This window comes from Salvia hispanica, chromosome 4, assembly GCF_029641045.1.
Source record: "Salvia hispanica isolate PSC_SH4W2 chromosome 4, Shi_PSC_v1, whole genome shotgun sequence".
NCBI classification, from domain to species: Eukaryota; Viridiplantae; Streptophyta; class Magnoliopsida; order Lamiales; family Lamiaceae; genus Salvia; species Salvia hispanica.
This window is the reverse complement of record NC_142695.1, coordinates 56450384-56472008: the sequence shown is the minus strand read 5'-3', so window position 1 is coordinate 56472008 and position 21625 is coordinate 56450384. Positions and strand designations below refer to the sequence as shown.

General features: G+C 34.0%; 2 protein-coding genes and 1 pseudogene across 2 annotated transcripts; all 3 read right to left on the bottom strand.

Annotated features, from left to right (window-relative positions):
* Window positions 1-780: 780 nt before the first annotated feature.
* Window positions 781-1947, bottom strand: LOC148929604 (F-box protein At3g07870-like). Its single transcript, XM_089056039.1, has one exon. It carries the CDS (start codon window positions 1945-1947, stop codon window positions 781-783), a length of 1167 nt encoding a protein of 388 aa, XP_088912165.1.
* A 1935-nt stretch (window positions 1948-3882) lies between these two features.
* On the bottom strand, window positions 3883-7655 carry LOC148929603 (uncharacterized). The gene is made up of 2 exons (XM_089056951.1): window positions 6868-7655; window positions 3883-5017 (listed from the first exon to the last, which is right to left on the bottom strand). The coding sequence occupies exons 1-2, from the start codon at window positions 7653-7655 to the stop codon at window positions 3883-3885; spliced, it is 1923 nt and encodes a 640-aa protein (XP_088913077.1).
* A 2337-nt stretch (window positions 7656-9992) lies between these two features.
* On the bottom strand, window positions 9993-11144 carry LOC148929602 (putative F-box protein At1g33530; annotated as a pseudogene).
* Window positions 11145-21625: the final 10481 nt, after the last annotated feature.

Below are 21625 nucleotides of genomic sequence, written 5' to 3'. Positions count from 1 at the left end.
TAACAATTGTTAAATTCAAGAGCAAATACACATGCACCATCTCCTTTATCTTCATATAAAAAAACTATTTACAATCCATCAATTCATCAGCAATTGCCTAATTAATTTTCGAAATTTAAACTCTCATTGCAAAAATAATTGGTAGAATTCAGCAAAGCATTACCTACCTAATTATATTTCGAATAATTTCAAAGGGAAGACACGGGCAAGGTTAGGGTTTTAAAGATGAATAAACTATTTAGTATTTACATTCTTAAATTGTTCGGCCTCTAAATCATCAAATTAAGTAGCCCAATTTTAGTTTCAGGTTGTGAATTTTGCACATCATTTTAAATTTCTCATGATTTTATAGATCAATTTTAAAATTTGCAAGAATAAACTAGATTCTTGCTCAAATGGTATTTCCCTTTATTAAATTAATTAGCTTTTTGAACTAAATATCGATGGGTTTATTCAATTAAGCAGTTTAAATTAACTATGGTAAGTTATTAAGAATAATTCAATTCATACCTTTTCATTTTATTTAACATAGTATTCTGGAACACAAACAAAAAGCCACATTAGAAATTGTAGGTAAACACAACGCCAAATCGAATGCTGATTTAATTGGAGGTTAACAGAAAAAAATGGTTAAATAACAGATGATTAAACACCGAAAAATTAATCATTTTATAAATAAGGATTCAATGAAATAAAAATTAAAAATATGTAACACCACTATTGGAACAAAAAAAGTACAAGAATCTATGATATTATAGGAACCTGCATATATATGTTTCCCTAATAAAAATATAATGACTGAACATTGTGAATACCCATATTTTTTAGCGAGAGAAAGCTTGGGATATAACTGACTATGTTGGAAGAATGAAAAGGAGATCGGCGAAGAATACCATATATCACAAGATTCCTAGTGTTCCTTGAATAGGTAAATAGTTTAAAATGATCTCTTTTAACCGTAAACAACAAGTCACCATTTTCAAAAACTTTTAGAGGAAAAATAATATCTTGGATATCTGGTCGGTTGACCATAAATGTCTTTACCCAAGAATTCGCATCCCCATAGTTGTTCATCCACCAGATAACAACACTGCCACTTACTGAAATGCCGTATAAACATAGTCGACCATCCAAAACACATAACCGATATTCTCTATTCTTATATAAAAAATATTTAAGATGGTCACCATAATTACGAGGAAGAGAAAAACTGGTAAAGAGTTCGGTTTCAAGATCAAAGCAACAAATCAGGAAATTCCCATTCACATTATCACATGTCAACCAGTGAAGATTTCCGTTAAGAAATACAGCTTTATCCTGAGGGGGTCTCGGGTGGCCTATTGCCGCTCCAATTCTTCTCCACGACCCTCCTCCTTTTCCTAGAGTGTACATATGACAAGACGTATAATAATTACCACATAAAATCTTGTACTGCCCACTTAATCTGCTAACTCCAAATCCGAAAACGCTGCCTTGTGTAGGCAGCCTAGGAATCTCAATATATTCTCCGGTAATTGGATTGCATACAAAAAGAATTTCGTTACATCTACTCGATCCATCCCACGCCAAAAGCAAACCATTAGCTGAACCAACTACTGCGCGATAGCAACCGAGGGTTGTGACTTCAATTTGAGGAGGGAAGTTGAGCCGGCGAAGTGGTTTGCAAGCCTCGTCGCAGACAGCGTACCCCTTGGATTGATGCACGAAAGCGAAGCCTGGTTTCGGATTATACGACATTGCAAAGTCACTCCCTTTTATCAGATTATGCCATGATTCACAAACATGCGTGCATGTTATAATGCTACTAATCGGGAGTCTTCTCAAGATCTCTATCATCATCTCTTGCGGAAGATTTGTCAAGAAATCTTTCTTTTGCATCAATCTTTTACTTCTTCTGAGAGCAATTGGGGCGCTTTTATTCATCATTCGAGGCTTAATGATCTTCATCAATAACAATTCTTCTGATTCTATTTATAACAACCAATTAGTCCTATTTCGATCGGGAAACTGTGTCAGTATATTTGTTTTTTCTTACCAATTTATATCTTTAACAAAACGAACAGCTTTATCTAAAGAAATTTGCATATTTATCTAATGAATCTAATTAAGATTCGGTTGAAATTCAAATAATTGGTTGATAGGCTACGGTGAAAAGCATGAGTTGGGCTTTCATATATAAAAAAACCAAAATGAGTTGGGCTTTCATCGGAAAAAATTAATTAGCTCAATTTTATTTTCTTTGGACTAATTTTCAATTATCAATTATTTTTTTGAAATGAGAAACAATACCATTATATGGAGTTTAAAAATAACAAATGTATAACAGTTTATTTACAACCAAACGTAAAATTAAATAAGTTTCAAAATCAACCAACGTGCACACAAATATTGATTAGGATTCATTTTTGGAATATCACAAAATAAATGAGTCATTTCCTTTTTTGTCACTCTCTCTTTTACTTTACTTTATTCTCCTTCATTTAACGAACAAAATCGATAGAAGGAGGGGTGCGTTTTTGGTTCTCTACTATAAATAGAGAAACATTTTTGGCATAGTTCTTAACCAGAAAAGGCTTAGGATATAAAAGACAGTGATGGAAAATTAATAAGGCCAGGACATGCATGGGCGAAGAAGACTATATCTCACAACACACTCCATATTTTTGGAGTACATAAATAGTTGATCATTTGTATTCGGTGTAAATAACAAGTCACGATTTGCTAAAATTTTGAGCTGTGATGTGTAAATTAGAACTCGATGTTTACCATCCACTACACAATTTCAATCTCTTTCTCTCTTACTTATCAATTACGCATTAAACTCGTGTCAGTCCTAAATGACCTCTATGGGACGGAGGGAGTAGTATTTACAAACCACAGTAATTTAATTACTCCCTCAGTCCCCCAGTAATTGGCACCAAATTCCTTTTTTCGTCCGTCTCCAATTAATTGGCACCCTTACTATTTACTACTTTTGGTAATATACCCCACATTCCACTAACTCATTTCACACACATTTTATTATAAAATTGATACTCCCTCCGTCCCGCTTAAGATGACACGTTTTCCTTTTTTGTTTGTCCCAACTAAGATGACACATTTCCTTTTTTGGTAATTTTCTCTCTCCAATTAATACACTCAACCACTTTTTCTCACTCCTATTAAAATATCCATCTATCTTCATCTCTCTACTTTAATACCTATACCCACCTTCTCTCTCTTCAATTAAACACTTTAACCAATAACTCATAAAATCCCGTGCCGGCTAAGCAATGTGTCATCTTAGCCGGGACGGAGGGAGTACTATATAAAGTAAGATACACATTTCATTAACTTTTTTCACCCACTTTCCACTATATTTCTTAAAACTCGTGTCAAGTCAACCGGTGCCAATTAATGGGGCACAGAGAGTGTATAAGAAATTGTAGGTAAACACACCGCCCAAAATCTTATACTCCCTCCGTCCCGCTTTAGTAGTCCCGGTTGAGTCGGATATATGTTTTATGAAAGTGTTTGAGTGTATAATAAATAAATATTGTAGTGGATGTCAGGACCCACTTTTAATTGAGTGTGTAATAAATAAATATTATAGTGTATGTTGGACTTACTTTAAACACTTTTTTACTTACTTTGTATTATTTTTTATTAGTTTATCTCAACCAAGACTCCTAAAGCACGACAGAGGGAGTAATGATATATCTGGAGGTTTATCTTTTCTATATACTTACACTATCAAATTTCGAAAGTATAAAAAAATGGTAAATAACAGATAATTAGCAGAAAAATTAAACACTAACGTAAATAACGATCTAATGAAATAAAATACAAATAAGCTTTAGAACAAAAAGTTGTACCAGAATCTTTGCAAATATAAATATCTATTCATGTTGCTTTATAAAAACTTAATGATTGAACATTAGGAATCCCCATAGCTGTGAGCGAGAGAAAGCTTGGGATATAAGTGATGATGTTGGAAAAATAAGATTTATTATATCGGCAAAGACAAGCATTTTTCACATGACGCTCGGTGTTTTTGGAGTAGATATATAGTTGATCATTTGTAGACGTGGAAAACAACAAGTCACCATTTGCAAAAACTTTGAGCGGGGAAACAATTCCATAGATATTACTAACCGAATATGCCTTTACCCAAGAATTCGCATCCCCGTAGGAGTCCATCTTCCAGATAACATGGCCACGTCGTAAAATATCGCATAAACATAACCTGCCATCCAAGACACATAGCCGATATTCGCCATTCGAATATAACCCGTATCCATCATTATAATTAATATGATCACGAGGAGGGAGAGAAAAGCTTGTAAACAGCTCAATTTCAAGATCAAAGCAACACACCAAGGGGATTCTATTTTCCTTAGAATCAAACATCAACCAGTGAAGATTTCCATTGAAAAATACTGCATTTGCCCAGGGCAGTCGAGGGTGGCCTGTTGCCCCAACAATCCTTCTCCAACACCCTCCTTCTCTTCCTAGAGTGTATACATGAGAGCCACGTAAAATCTTGTATTCTCCACTTAATTTGCTCACGCCAAATCCAAATACAAAGCTAACCGAGGGCTGAAGAGGGAGCTTGATATATTCACTTGTAATTGGATTGCATACGCAAAGCCTAGCGTCAATTACATTCCACACTAAAATCAAACCATTAGCTGAACCAACTACGACACTAAGGCTACTAGTAGTTAAATCTTTTTTGAGAGGAGGAAAGCCGAAGTGGCAAAGTGGCTTGTAGGCCTCATCGCAGACTACAAACCCTATGTCTCGATGAACGAAAGCTAGGCCTGGTTGCGAAGCCCGCAACATCTCAAAGTCGCCACCTTTTATCAAATTGCGCCATGATTTACACACACACTTGCACCTCATAATGCATCTAATCGGAAGTCTTCTAAGGATTTCTATCGTCATATCTTGCGGTAGATTTGTCAACAAATCTGGCTTCTGCAGCAATCTTTTTTTCCTTCTGAGGGCAGTAGTGGAGATCTTCGTCAATCTACATCTATAACAAAAATTGAAAATAAATTTAATCATTTATCTAATGAATCAACACATAACATAAACAACCAGTCAATTTTAGTTGCACAAATAAACAGTTTAACAACAAGACATAAATGAACCAAAAAAAAGACTATTTTAACCACAAAAAAAAAAAGAAAGAAATTGCTCGAAATTCATCAGAGCACCTACCTAATTAATTCTGGAAATCTGCAAAAGAATTGATCGAATTTAGCAAACTTAGCACTCATGACCTAATTAAGATTCGGTAGAGAGAAGAATAAGTTGGGTAATTGAGTAATTCATATGATAAATTAGACTATTAAGTATTTATAATCCGAAACGAGTTGGGCTTTGATTATTGCTAAAAAAAATGAAACTTCTAGTTGTTTATCGTGTTGGTACTCCCCGTTCACAATTTATATTTGTAATCTCTAAATATTTATAATTGTAATCTCTAAATATTTTTTTTATTTAGTACTCCTATTTAAAAGTGATTTTAGATGTAGTAATACATTAGTTATTTTCATTTTCTTTTTCAAGTGAATCTCCCTCTTAGAGAAGTTTAATTCTAGAAAATCATCAGTGCACTTGGAAAAATCACAAAATCACAAAAAAAGTGAAATTTACTGTAAGTAGAATTAGTCAAAGTATGTTTCTTTTATTTAGAATTTCCGTTTCTATCTTGCAGATTTAGGTGATTTAGTATTTGTTACCAGTTGAGATATTATAGGATTCCTTTTGCTTGAATATTATGTAATTCTTGATATTTATTTCATCTTCTAAATAACATAGGATTAGGTTTTTCTTCATCTAATTCTCTCTAATGTGCTATTTTTATTAATAATGAGTGGAGATTTATAGACAATTCTAACGCAAGAAATATGATACTTGGAAGATGACTTTTCAACGTCGTATATTCCGAAACCATGCCTGGCTTTCGGACATGAAGACACGGGATATGATGTCTGCGACGATGCATGCGAGCCATTTTTCCGATTCCGCTTGGCTCGGAAATCCAAATAATTGCTTGACTCAGCATGGGTAGGCTATGGTGAAAAGAATGAGTTGGGCTTTCATATAAAAAAAAATATTTAGCCCAATTTCACTTCAGCCTCAATCACACAATTACTCCTCCGTCCGCAAATAAGATTAAGAATCTCATTTCTTTCCAGCAACGGTTTTAAGAAATATTTAGAAAAGTGGATGAAGACAGTTAGTGGAATATAGGTCTCAGATGTATATATTAGTCTTAAAAGAGTATGTGAGTGAGATGAGTTAGTGGAATGTGAGATCTCTTTACTATTTATTTATAGTAGTAGTAATTATAAACCAGAACTTCTATTTGCGGACGGATCAAAATAGAAAAGTAGGACTTCTATTCCTGGACGAAGGGAGTACTAGTTACACATTCGTCCGATCGTGGTATATTTTATTTTCTTCACATTAATTTTTTTATGAAATGAGAAACAATAGCATTATATGGAGTTTAAAAACAACAAATTTAACCAAACGTAAAATTAAATAAGTTTCAAAATCCACCAATATGCACACAAATGTATGATACGATGAAAAAAAGGTAAACGTAAAATTAATCATTTAGTAAATAACGATCTAATAAAATGAAAAATTTAATATATAGGTTTAGAACAAAAAATTGTACCAGAATCTTTAAAAATATAAATATCTATACATGTTGATTAATAAAAACTTAATGATTGAACATTAGGAATCCCCATAGCCGTGAGCGAGAGAAAGCTTGGGATATAAGTGATGATGTTGGAAAAATAAGATTTATATCGGCGAAGATGAGCATTTTTCACAAAACGCTCGGTGTTTTTGGAGTAGAGATACAGTTGGTCATTTGTAGACTTGGAAAACAACAAGTCACCATTTGCAAACACTTTAAGCGGGAAAATAATTCCATGGATATCACTAACAGTATATGCCTTTACCCAAGAATTCGCATCCCCGTAGGTGTTCATCTGCCATATAACAACATGATGACGTCGTAAAATATCGCATAAACATAACCGACCATCCAAGACACATAGCCGATATTTGCCATTCAAATATAACAGGTATCCATCATCATGATCACGAGGAGGGAGAGAAAAGCTGGTACAGAGCTCAGTTTCAAGATCAAAACAACAAACCAATAAATTCTCCTTAGAATCAGTTGTCAACCAGTGAAGATTTCCGTTGAAAAATACTGCATTTGCCCAGGGCAGTCGAGGGTGGCCTGTTGCCCCAACAATGCTTCTCCAACACCCTCCTTCTCTTCCTGGAGTATATACATGAGCGCCACATAAAATCTTGTATTGTCCACTTAATTTGCTCACGCCAAATCCAAATACGTATCTACCCGTAGACTGACGAGGGAGCTTGATATATTCACTTGTAATTGGATTGCATACGCAAAACCTGGAATCAATTACATTCCACACCAAAATCAGACCATTAGCTGAACCAACTACGACACAAAGGCGACTATTAGTTGAAACTTTTTTGAGAGGAGGAAAGCCGAAGTGGCAAAGTGGCTTGTAGGCCTCATCGCAGACTGCAAACCCTATGTCTCGATGAACCAAAGCCAGGCCTGGTTGGGGAGTATACAACATCTGAAGGTTACCCCTCTCTATCATACTGCGCCATGATTTACAAACACACTTGCACCTCATAATGCTTCTAATCGGAAGTCATCTAAGGATCTCTCTCGTCATCTCCTCTGGAAGACTGTTCATGAACATTTTTGTTCCTCTTACCAATCTCTCTATCTATAACAAATTTGATCATTTATCTAATAAATCATCACATAACATAAACAACCAGTGAATTTAGTTGCACAAATAAATAATTTAACAAGACAATAGTTTAATTTCCATCGATTCTCCTTTCATTAGAGTGGGGATTAAAGTCCTCACGAGTCATGACATAAATGATTAACCAAAAAAAGACAATTTTAACAAAAAAAAATATTGAGAATTGCTCGAAATTCATCAGCACCTACCTAATTAATTCTCGAAATCTGCAAATGAATTGATCGAATTTAGCAAACACAGCACTCATGACCTAATTAAGATTCGGTAGAGAGAAGAATAAGTTGGACTATTCATATGATAAATTAGACTATTAAAGTATTTATAATCCGAAACGAGTTGGGCTTTGATATATATTAAAAAGTTTATGGGTAATTGTTTTAAAGTCATGAACTTTCCAAGAATTACGGTTTTTTCCCAAAAACTATAAAAGGTTCGTGTAATATCACGAACTTTATAATCGTTGCTGTTTTCCCATGTCGGGTTTCCGGCAGTGTAGGTCGCCACGTGGACTATTTTTCTGACGTGGCAATGACATGGAAAATATTTTTTTTTTTTACTTCCCAAATCTAACTTAACCTAATTTCTAACTTAAATTCATGAGTAGGGGTGGGTAGGTAAGGTATACCTTACCGAAACCACCATACCGTATACCTTACCGTAAATACGGTATGCAAAAAAGTCATACCTTTACCTTACCAAAGTTTTCGGTATACCGAACTTCGGTATACCTTATTTTCGGTATGACAATTTTCCATACCGATACCGTACCTCATTTTCGGTATACCGTATCGAAGTTCGGTATACCTTACTTTTGCAGTATACCTGACTTTCAACATCAATTAAAATAGAAAATTAGAGTTTTTAAAATATTATTTATAATTTATAATTTTAAAAATAAATTAAATATATAATTTATTCATAATTATATTTATATTTCATAATAGATTTTATAATTTAAAAATATATAAAATATATTTTATATATAATTGTGTTCATATTTTTGTGGTATATACCTTAATTTACGGTATATACCGAATTTCGGTATACAGCGGTATACCGCGGTATTTGAAAATTCATACCGTTACCTTACCGCAATCTTTCGGTAAGGTATCATACCATACCGAAAGTCACGGTATACCAAAAATTCGGTATTTTCGGTATTTTTTCGGTACGATAAGGCCGGTATTTCGGTATTTCGGTATTTTTCCCCAGCCCTATTCATGAGATTACACCTTAAATTCATTTTAGTCCCAATTTCGATTGGATCTTTTATTTTTCTAAGATTGCTTCGAATTTAGTCAATTTCTGGCAATTGCAATTCCCATTATTATACATTTTGTTTCGATTTCATCAGCACCTACGTAATTAATTCTCGAAATCTGCAAAAGAATTGCTCGAATTCAGCAAACTCAACACTTGTGACCTAATTAAGATTTGGTGGAGAGAAGAATAAGTTGGGTATTCATATGAAAAATTAGAGTATTTAAGTATTTATAATCCGAAATGGGTTGGGCTTTCATATGAAAAAGTTTATTAACCCCTTTTTAGTTAACATGTTTGTTGGGTTACTCACGCCACATGCGGACTTGACTAAAAGCAGATAATATTAAACGAATATGCAGTTCAAGATTCTAATTTTAATGACATATTAGAAATAAAGTGGGGTGTTTTTGGAAAACATAAATATAAATGGAGCCACATTCAACTAATTTATTTTCCCTTCTTTCTTTTACACAAAGTCGAATAATTTCTTAAAGTACATGTCAATTCAAAATGAGACTATGAATGGCAAGCAGGAGAAGTAGTATAATTTACTTCCAAATAACGAAGGTCTCCACATGAAACTAAAAGTTACAGAGGTAAAAAAAAAAGAAAAAGAAAAAGAAGAGTAATCATGTTAAAAAAGTACACCCTCCGTACATGAAATGTTGTCCAATTTTGCCATTTTGGTCTCACTTTTCTTCACATATTTTAAAACCTGCATCAAGTCAAATTTGGACAATATTTCATGGACGGAAGTATTACTGAAAAGTGGTAAATAAAACATGATTAACAGAAAAATTAATATTGATTTGTTGAATAAATATACATATAAGATGCCTGTAATAACAAAAAATTGTACAGAAATCTGTGAAAAATATAGGAATTAATACATGTTATTTAATAAAAACTTTATGATTGAACATTGCTAATTCCCATAGCTGTGAACGAGAGAAAGCTTGGGATATAGGTGATGATGTTGGAAAAATAAGATTTAGCTCGGCAAAGATGAGCTTTTCTCATAAGACGTTTGTTGTTTTGGGAGTAGATATATAGTCGATCATCTCTACACTCAGTAAATAACAAGTCACCATTTGCAAAAACTCTGAGCGGTAAAATAACTTCTTGGATAGGGCTGATGGTATATGCCTCTACCCAAGAATTTGCATCCCTGTAGTTGTTCATCCGCCAGATTACAACACGAAGATGATGAAAAATATCGCATAAACATAGTTGTCCCTCCAAAACACATAGCCGATATTGGCCATATATGTATAGCCAGCTTTTATCATCATATTTAATGTGATCACGGGGAGGGACAGAAAAGCTGGTAAAGAGCTCAGTTTCAAGATCAAAGCAACAAACCAAGAGTTTCCCCTCCCGATCACATGTCAACCAGTGAAGATTTCCATTTAAAAATGCAGCGTTTTCCCAAGGCAGTCTAGGGTAGCCTATTGATGTTCCAATGCTTCTCCACGACCCTACTCCTGTTCCTAGAGTGTATACATGACATGACCCAAATCTATCGCTGCACAAAATCTTGTATTGCCCACTTAATTTGCTCACGCCAAATCCAAATACACATCTATGCATAGGCGGACGAGGGAGCTCGATATATTCACTTGTGATTGGATTGCATATGCAAAAACTAACAACACTTCCATTCCGCAATAAAATCAAACCATTAGCTGAACCAACTACTGTACGAGATAAATCTTGATTGTCAGGGGGACGAAAGTCGAACCGGCAAAGTGGCTTGCAGCCTTCATCGCAAACTATATACCCCGTCTCTCGATGAACGAAAGCCAGGCCTGGTTGTGGAGTATACTCCAACGCAAAGTCACCCCCTTCTATCAGACTGCGCCATGATTTACAAACACACTTGCACCTCATAATGCTTCTAATTGGAAGTCTTCCCAAGATCTTTCTAATGATATCTTGTGGTATATTTGTCAAAAAGCCTTCCTTTTGCAACAATATTCTTTTACTTCTTCTCATGGCAGTAGGGGCGCTTTTATTCATCATCCTATACTAAGGTTTAGTGATCTTCATCAATATATATCTATATAAAAAAAAACAGCTTTTTCTTAAGAAATTTAATCATTTATATAATGAATCAACACATGACATAAACAACAAATCAATTAAGTAAGGGATTCAGCACAAATAAACGAATTAAACAATAAGAGTCGTCACAAGACTCACAACATAAATCAAGAACTATTAGTAATCAATATACAAAAGACAAATAAATTGAAATAGTTGTAGAATTGCTCGAAATTCATCAGCACCTACCTAACTAATTCTCGAAATTTAAAACCTGCAAATTAAATAATTGCTCGAATTCAGCTCACTCGTCGAAATCGTAATGATTGCTTGATTCGGTAGAGAGGGAAGAATAAGTTGCGCATTTTATATGAAAAAATTAGGGTAATTTAAATATTTATAAACCAAAATGAGTTGGGCTTTCATATGAAAAAGCTAATTAGCCCAATTTTTGGTTTAATGACATGACACCAAAAATGAGTTTTAATATAGAAACATCTCTAATCATATTTCAAATCTAAATTCATTTTGGATTATTTTTTTTTCTATAGAACAATATGAAATACAGTGTTATAGCAAAAATTTAGAGACATATACTCAAAAATTATGTAAAATTCAAAAATTATCCCTCCGTTTTTTTAAAATAGGGACATTTGAAATGACATTGGTTTTAATGCACTATTTGGTAAAGTAAGATAAAGGGAGAGAAAAATTGTTAAAGTAAGAGAGCGGAAGGGAAAAATTAGTAAAGTACTCCCTCCGTCCCATTGAAGATGACCCACTTTCATTTTTGGTTTGTCCCAATCAAGATGACCCATTACTTAAAATGGACACACATTTATCTCTACTTTATTCCCTCTCTCTTACTTTACTCTCTCCTCTTACCACACAAAATATAACTGCATAAAATCCCGTGCCGCCCAAGGAAGGGGTCATCTTCCTTGGGACGGAGGGAGTAAGAGAGAGTGAAAGAAAAAATTAATGGAATTAATATTAGTGGATTATGAGGCTCACTTTAGTGGATTATGGGGCCCACTTATAAGATTTTGTATCTTAAGACATTAGAATTTCTAAATTAGATTTTATAAAAATATAAAAATATTGTGATTAATTAGCTAGATAAGTCAAAGTCATAACAATTTATTGATTGATTTAAGTCGTTTACTATAACATGATATCCTCTTATCTCGAAAATGATAGATAGTACAAGAATCTATGGAAGTATTGAAAATAATAGATATATTTTGCCTAATAAAAACCTAACATTTGAACATTATGAATCCCCATAGTTTTGAGCGACAAAAAACTTGGGGTATAAATAATAATGTTAGAATAATAATATGTAAGTCGTTTAAGAAAATAATATTTAGTAGTGTAAGGGACCTTCAGTATTTTTGTAGTAGTTGATAAATACCACGGCAGTGCAATCCGATGCGAACAACAAGTCATCATTTGCCAAAACTTTGAGCAGTCCATATCCAGTTCGTCCTTTGAAGGACGTATATACATTACCCTAAGTATAGGGCTAGGGAAATATACCAAAAAAATGATATATCGCTCGTATCGTATTGAAAAATATCAAAAAAATTATCGAATTTTTGATATATCGTAATTTTCGATACGATACGATATCGTACCGTATGTTTTCGATACGATAACGATATGAATTTCATTATATCGCGATATATCATTTTATATCGAATATATGATATATCTCGACATTTTCGATATATTGTTTTATATAGAATACACGATATATATCGTATATATCAAAACATATTGAAATTCAATACAGATGAATGATATGCTACATACCTTATGTGGGCTCCTTATGTGAGCACCACTCTCGTTTGACACACGTTTAGCGTCGTTCGTTTCGATTTATCTATTTATTTTAACTCTAATACATTAAAAAATGTTATTGCAATTTTTAATTTCACAAAATTCATAAAAATCAAAGCTTGATTTATTATTTTATTCATTTATTTGAAATTATAGAGAAATCGAGCAAATCAAGCTTTGATTTTTATGAGTTTTGTGAAATTAAAAATTGTAATAACATTTTTTAATGTGTTAGAATAAAACCAAATAGATAAATCGAAACGAACAATGCTAAATGTGTGTCAAACGAGAGTGGTGCTCATATAAGGAGCCCACATAAGGTATGTAGCATATCATTTCTCATTCAATACATATTGAAGTTTAAAATTATAAATATATATAAATCCATTTAATTTTTGTGTTATTTTTCAATTTTGAAATTATATTTTTCGATATACAGGTATTCGATACGATAACGATATTTCGATATATCTTATCGATCTTTGATATATAGTTCTTAACGATATATCGAATTTCGGTACGATATATCGAAATATCGATACGATAATGATAATGATATTATCCACATCGAAAGTTCGATATATCGAAATTCGATATAACAAAACTTTCGATATGATAACGATATGAAATTCTTTCATATCGATATTTTCGATAAGATACACGATACAATGTTTTCGATATGATATATCGTATCGACCCACCCCTACCTAAGTATAATCATCAATCATCTCCATAGTTATTCATCCACCAAATAACAACAAGAGTATTATCATTCCCTATAATATCGCAAAAACATAGTTGTCCCTCCATAACACATAGCCGATAATGGTCATATTTGCCGCCATTATAATCCGGAAGAGAAAATTTAGTAAATAGCTCTGTTTCAAGGTCGAAGCAACTAACAAAGAGATTGTTCTCCGAATCATATTCCAACCAACGAAGATTTCCGTTAAAAAATGCAGCATAATCTCCTGGCGCTCTAAGGTTGAGAACACAACAACTACGGAATATTTCCTCGTAATCATATCGAAACAAGCCTTTCATATACACAGTGTAACCACGAGGCACTATAATGCTTTTATTGCCTCGTGGTGGTGCTGCTACAATGCTTTTCCACGACCCTTCTTCTCCTAGAGTGTATACATAATACGACCTAATTTGATCGCTACATACAATCTTATATTTCCCGGTTAATTTGCTCACTCCAAATCCAAAAGTGCAATTGTGTGTGCACAAAGGCAGATGAGGAAGCTCGACATATTCACGAGTCAATGGATTACATATGAATAAAGGTATTAGCGCATCCACCCCTCAACAAAATCAAAACATTTGCCGAATCAATTACAACACGACTGTGGGCATGATGGAAAGGAGGCAAGTTAAACCGGAAAAGTGGCTCATAATCCTCATCGCACACTGTGAAACCATTCTCCCGGTTTACGAATTAATATATGTAAATTTATATTAATTTATAGAAGTTTACTTCTTCTTAGTGCAGTAGGAGGGTTTCTAGTGATCTTCATGGGTACCAATCTATATATATTAATTTAGGGAAATGTTAAAATGACAACGCTATTTTGAGTGACATTATACCACTTATCATGACCATTAGATATAGGAATCGTATGATACACAAATTGCCACATGGCATCATATATATATACAAAAAATATGGTATTATGCGTGGAGGGGTATGAAAGGTATGCCATTAAACGGTTTTTATTCTTCCCTAATTTCAAGCAATTAATGTGGTAGATAAGGTAAGTTATTATTCATCCTATTATTATGGCATGTGCAGTTTGTTTTGTACAAAATATAGTTATTTTCTTATAATGTTGAGAATATGATTTCCTTAATCATTATTTTTCGTTTTGCTTAATTTTTTTTATATGCATGATATTGTTTCTTTTATTTAATATTGGTGTAGTATTATTTTATTGGTGGAGTTTATATTTACTGATTTATTGTGATTTATTGTAATTGTTGTTTGTATTACCGACTTCATATGCCAGAGTGCTTGATTAAATATATTATATCAGTGTTTAGACCATCTCCAATCGTACACCAAAACTCATTTTTGGTGTAGATAATTTCTTCAACCATACACCAAACTCAAACCCATTTTTGGGTTTTTAATGGAATAACACCAAATATGGTGTTTACTCCAAAATTTTGTTAGAGAAATACTCAAAAATGGTGTAAATTTAAAGATGGTGTAAATGGTTGGAGATGGCCTTAGTGATTCCTTATGTATCATTATTGTGCTAAAAATAATAATAAAAGCTATATTTCATGCCTTTATATACTTTATTGCTTATTAGTAATAGATATCGATTTGTGCTTGTTGTGGGGTAAAATTTAACAATGATTTTGCATCACATTTTGCTTGATTACCATAGTGCACATCGATTTGTGATTGATTTCGGGTAATATTCGCAATTGATTTTGAAACTACAATTTCGCTATGTTACATTTGATGATTTGCTTGTGTGTGCATTAGCATTTGCTTATATTAATAATTGATCCCTTAAGTGTGATTAATGTTCTAAATCTCAATGTGTTGAATGACAAACATAACTCGATATCTACAATCATCTTTTCCAGGATCTTCGTTTGCCTTCCTTTTTCTAATCATCGTAGTAAGCGTGAGTCCTGTGTTGAATGACCAAAATTATTAGTCTATTGGCTCGTTCTCAAGTTTGAACTAACAAGCATATATATGGAATCACATAAGCATTTATCATACTAGCGGCAAGCAATCTTAAATCCTTTTTGTAACCATTTCAATTAGCGAGTCCTATGTTTAGTGACCAAAACTATTAGACTAAAAGCTCAATCTTAAGTATGTCAAGCAGCAAGCAAATATGTAGTAAGCATATATACAGTACAACATAGTAACTGAAGTAGCAAACAAATATTATGTAACACACAAGCGTTTTTCAAACTTGTGTCAAGCAATTCGAGATAATTTTTTTAACTATTCTAATAAGCTAATTCACGTGTTCAGTAACCAAAATATTACATAGTTGGCCTATTATCGAGTATTCCAAGCATCAGTAGATATGTAGAAAGCAGATATATACTAAAACACAAGCAATTTTAGTGGCAAGCAGATATATGGTCACACACAAGTATTTATCCAACTTGTAACAAGCAATTCGAAACTATTCAAAATTGAACCCAAACAAAATCAAAACTCGAAATCAGTATAATAACTGACAGAGATACCAAAGCAAACAATTGCATACAAAACAATTTCACTCATCAACAATGTCAAATCAAAAGAATTACCCAATCTGTCAAGCCAGAGTAGAAATCAAGAACGTCGGAGGAGCTATGAATAGCAGATATCGCCTCCTTTCACAAGATGCAATGAGAAACAATTAAGGCATGTTTGATAAGTTAGTAATACCAAGATAGAGAATTATATATGGACATTTCTAATTGTTTGATATCATAGTTAAGCTTAACTCAAAGCCCAATATAAGACCAGGGCCCTATCTAATCTTACCAAAATTATAACATTAACCTTGTTTATGTATCCCACCAATTTGTCAAGTTAAGCCATGTTATTTAATATAGAATACAAATTTAGATAATTTCTTTTCTATCAAACAACAACGGAAAAAAAGCATATCTTTGCATATCTTGACATGAAGCCCGTATTTCTTATCTTGTTTTACATATCTTCTCATATCCCGTCTTTTTTATCAAACGAGTCTTAGAGAAAAAGGCTGGTAATTGCTACAATCGATGGAGAGAACTGGTGGTGACACTGAATCGAGAATGTGGCTGAGTGAATTGGTAGAAGAGCGCCGATTGATTGGAGATTTCTTCTTAGGGTTTCTGGATTGGAGAGCGTCATGATTAATTGGATAATAGGGGAAAGAGAAAGGTGGGAGAGAGTTATGACGGAGTGGGAGAGAGAAATTCAAAATCAAAGTGCAAAATAACAGGGATTCGAAAATCCCTGCATCAGTTTCTTATATGAGAAAATGACTAAAATACCCATATAAGCAATATTCTATTAACATACAAGCAATTCGGACTCTATTCATGTAATCTAATCACATCCATTCACTTAAGAGATCGGATGGCTTATAATGGTGTTAGATTGTCATTTTAACTATGTTGTCACCATAGTGCACCTCATTTAATTTATTTACATAAATTAGTACATAGCAAGAAGACAAATAAACAAATTTAACGACAACAATAAATTGTCAATTTACATAATCAATAACACATAAACAAAACAGCCATAATTCAAATTAATTAGAGCAACCCAGAAAAATTAGATATTTAAATCTAACAATTGTTAAATTCAAGAGCAAATACACATGCACCATCTCCTTTATCTTCATATCAAAAAACTATTTACAATCCATCAATTCATCAGCAATTGCCAAATTAATTTTCGAAATTTAAACTCTCATTGGAAAAATAATTGGTGGAATTCAGCAAAGCATTACCTACCTAATTATATTTGGAATAGTTGCAAAGGAATAACGGCAAGGTTAGGGTTTTAAAGATGAATAGGCTATTTAGTATTTATATTCTTAAATTGCTGGGCTTACAAATCATCAAATTAATTACCCCAATTTTAGTTCCTTTAAGGTTGTGAACTTTGCACATCAGTTTAAATTTTCATGATTTTATAGATCACTTTTAAAGTTTGCGAGAATAAACTAGATTTTTTGCTCAAATGGTATTTCCCTTTATTAAATTAATTAGCTTTTTGAACTAAATATTGATGGTTATTCAATTAAGCAGTTTAAATTAACGATGGTATATAATTAAGAATAATTTTATTCATACTTTTTCATTTTATTTAACATAGTATTCTGGAACACAAACAAAAAAGAAACATTAGATTAGATATATATATATATATATATAAAAAGGGAGTTTTGAGAGATTTTGAATAATCATTTTATGCTTAGGGATGTAAATGCAATCAATATAAAATTAAGAAATTAATTCTAATAAATATATAATCATACTTAGTTTGTTTTCTGGAGATTAGTTTCCCATGTTTCATATATACGCGAGTGTAGCATGATCTCATAGAAACACCTACTTCCGGTGCCTAATTATTTCCTCCCTACTTTTGCGACATGATGCATTGGATGGTTCCGCAGTTCGCAAGTCAATCGAAGCCGACCTAGCCAACCGGAAATTTTGTGAAAATCGAAGACTGATTGCTGCACTATTCCTCATTGTTGTAAGTCAATCAAAAGCATTGATGCGTTTCATTAAATCAAAGCCAATAATCACTAAATTTGCTTGTTGAGTTTTATCTTCATCGCAATTTGATAATCGGCTCTCATTCTCTCATCTTATGTCCGATTATAGTTTGATTTGGTATACTAATTTGCTATTTTATTTCTGAATTTTCAATTGCAAGTATTTTGCTTTCAGTTTGAATTATGCCAAACTTTGGTTAATTAGTCCATATGTGATGCAATTAGTACACTTTGCTTTCAATTAATTCAATTGCATAGCATGCTTCATGTAGAACTACTTTCTTCTTCACCAAGCTCAGGTTCTGAGTGTTTTATCGATGTTTTGATAGGGCTTTGATTGATTTGATGTCTGCTACTCTTCTATTGAGTAATTTTGCGATATTTTGTTTTGAAAGAGATGATTTTGTCTCTGAATTTGAATATCAGTCTGGTTTTATTGTCAGATGCTTTGAACTTTATATGATATTTGTGAATGTAAATATTGTATTTGCATTATTTTATGCTATCATCCCCCCTCAAGCAAGACGTCGGATGAGGTCCAACGCGTAGCTTGTCTCTGAAAAATTCAAACAAAGGACGATGGAGAGCTTTTGTGAAAATGTCTGCAACCTGTAAGTCTGATGATACGAATTGAGTCTCTAGCTGACCATTTGAAACAAGCTCCCAAACAAAATGAAAGTCAATATCAATGTGGTTAGCACGTTTATGAGAACTCGGATTCTGACTGAGAAAGATAGCACTATTATTATCTGAATAAAGAGTCGGGCAAGAAGACAGCTGGACTTGAAGCTCACGAAGAAGTTGGAGCACACACACCATTTCAGAAGCCGTATTTGCAAGAGCTCGATACTCGGATTCACAGCTAGAGCGAGAGACCGTGGGTTGTTTCTTGGCACTCCAAGATACTAGATTACCACCAAGGAAAATAGAATAGCCATAAGTAGATCGTCTAGTTTCAACACAACGAGCCCAATCGGCATCAGAATATGCAACAAGAGAAAACGAAGAGCTACGTGTAAAACTTAAGCCAAAGGCTGGAGTGTGTTTTACATAGCGAAGAATTCGTTTTACCGCTTGAAAATGAGCAACGGTAGGATGTTGAAGATGCTGACTAACAAGATTTACTGCAAAAGATAAATCAGGACGAGTAATTGTCAGGTACTGCAGCGATCCAACTAACGACCGATATAAAGTAGGATCCTCAAATGGCTGGCCGTCCGTTGAAAGTTGGCAACCTGCAACCAAGGGTGTAGAGACAGGTTTTGACTCTTCAAGAGATGCTCGCTGAAGGATATCACGAGCATATTTAGCCTGATTCAAGAAAATACCAGAAGAAGTATAAGTGACTTCAAGACCCAAAAAATAACCAAGTTTTCCAAGGTCAGTGATGGCAAATTCTTGATGAAGGCGAGAGATGAAAGATTTCAAGTCATCATAAGAATTTCCTGTCAGAATTATATCATCAACATAAACCAAGAGATATATAGTGGATGAGCCACGATTATAGATGAACAGTGGGGGATTAGAACGACTACAAAAAAATCCAACGTGTACAAGAAAATCACTGAGTCGTTGATACCACGCAAGAGGAGCTTGCTTTAGACCATATATCGCCTTTTTAAGACGACATACATGATTTGGAAATTGAGGATCTATAAAGCCAGGGGGCTGTTCTATATATACTGGCTTGGATAGAACACCATTCAGGAAGGCATTTTGGACATCCAACTGATGTAGAGGCCAATTTTTGGAAACAGCAATGGATAACACTACTCGAATTGTAGAAGCACGAACAACTGGACTAAAAGTATGACAATAATCAAAACCCGGAAGTTGTGTAAAGCCTTGTGCAACAAGACGAGCTTTATAGCGATCAAGAGAGCCATCCGCCTTGAATTTCGTTCGAAAAACCCATTTGGATCCCACAACATTTACATCTTTAGGACGAGGAATAAGATCCCAACTGTCCTTGAGAGCCATGGCAGAAAGTTCCTGCTTTAGAGCTTCAACCCATTCTGGTCTTTTTAAGGCAGACTTGATTCCCCGAGGTGTAATCACCGTAATGAGAGCCTGAAATAAACGAGTACATGCGTAATTTGGTATGTACTTTGGCTTGATGACCTGCCCGTGCTCGAGTTTGCATAGGATGAGTAGAAGATACTCTTGGTGGAGGAACAGGTGGATTCATCTCAATTTGTGGACCGGGCTCAATGATAGGATTGAGAGCTGACTCATTAACATCTTGATCGTTGATATCGGGCTCTTCTTGGTTGGGCTGTGACTGTGTCTCGTGTGGAATAGCAGGCAACTCATGAGTGTTGATAGTAGGCTCATCTTGGTTGGTGTGTGACTGTAATCTAGAGAGTAGAGTCGGCTCATCACATAGATTGCAAGAACTTGGTTGAGGAGCCGAATCAGGATTTACATTAGGGAGCTGCAATTTCAATTGACCATCCAATCGCATTGGTTCAGTAAATTCCGAGATAGGAAGAAACTGAGAGTTGTACCTGTCAGGGGACTTAGAGAATGGAAAAGATGACTCATCAAATTTAGCATGACGAGATATATAGATGCGGAAAGTAGAAGGATCGTAGCACCGAAACCCTTTGTGCGAGCTACTGTAACCCAAAAAAATACAAGCTCTGCTCCGTGGCTCAAACTTGTTTGTAGTGTAGTCTCTCAGACATGGATAAACCCTACAGCCAAACGGATGAAAATGTGCAAAGTTTGGAACAGTTGAGAATAATAACTCAAAGGGTGATTTTCCATCTAACACCTTCGAGGGCAAACGATTTATAACATATACAGCAGTACTAAAAGCTTCCATCCAAAATTTCATAGGAGTAAAGGAATGAAATAACATTGTAAGACCTGTTTCAGTAACGTGCCTATGTTTACGTTCCACTCGTCCATTCTGTGCAGGCGTATATGGAGATGAAAATATATGGTGTATGCCTGACTTCTAGAATAACATTTGCACCTTTTTATTGGTAAACTCTGTGCCCCCATCACTGTGAAAAGTTTTAATATGACTAGACAACTGATTTTCAACAAAAACCTTAAACTAAAGCAGCACTTCATAGAAATCAGATTTTTGTCTCAATGGATATAGCCATGTAAATCTGGAATAATCATCCACGAAAATAACATAATAGCGGAATCCAGATTCAGAGTTAACCGGCGCAGGGCCCCATAAATCACAATGCACAATGTCTAAAATAGAAGACGATCGTTTTTCATCACGAACAAAAGGTAATCGATGACTCTTAGCTTTCTCACAAGCGTCGCAAATCATTGGTTTGGGTAACAAAGCACTAACAGATATGCTCCCAATTTTATGTAAAAAAAAAATTACATCAAATGCAACATGACCAAGCCGAGAGTGCCACAGTTCAAAGG

Excerpts from the sequence above, each read along its gene's own strand:
- LOC148929603 (XM_089056951.1), bottom strand. The coding sequence starts at position 7,655 with ATGATAGAGAGGGGTAACCTTCAGATGTTGTATACTCCCCAACCAGGC. Across the intron at positions 5,018-6,867 it reads AAGTCTACAAATGACCAACT|ATGTAGATTGACGAAGATCT; the intron begins GTATCTCTACTC and ends TTTTTGTTATAG.
- LOC148929604 (XM_089056039.1), bottom strand. The coding sequence starts at position 1,947 with ATGAAGATCATTAAGCCTCGAATGATGAATAAAAGCGCCCCAATTGCT.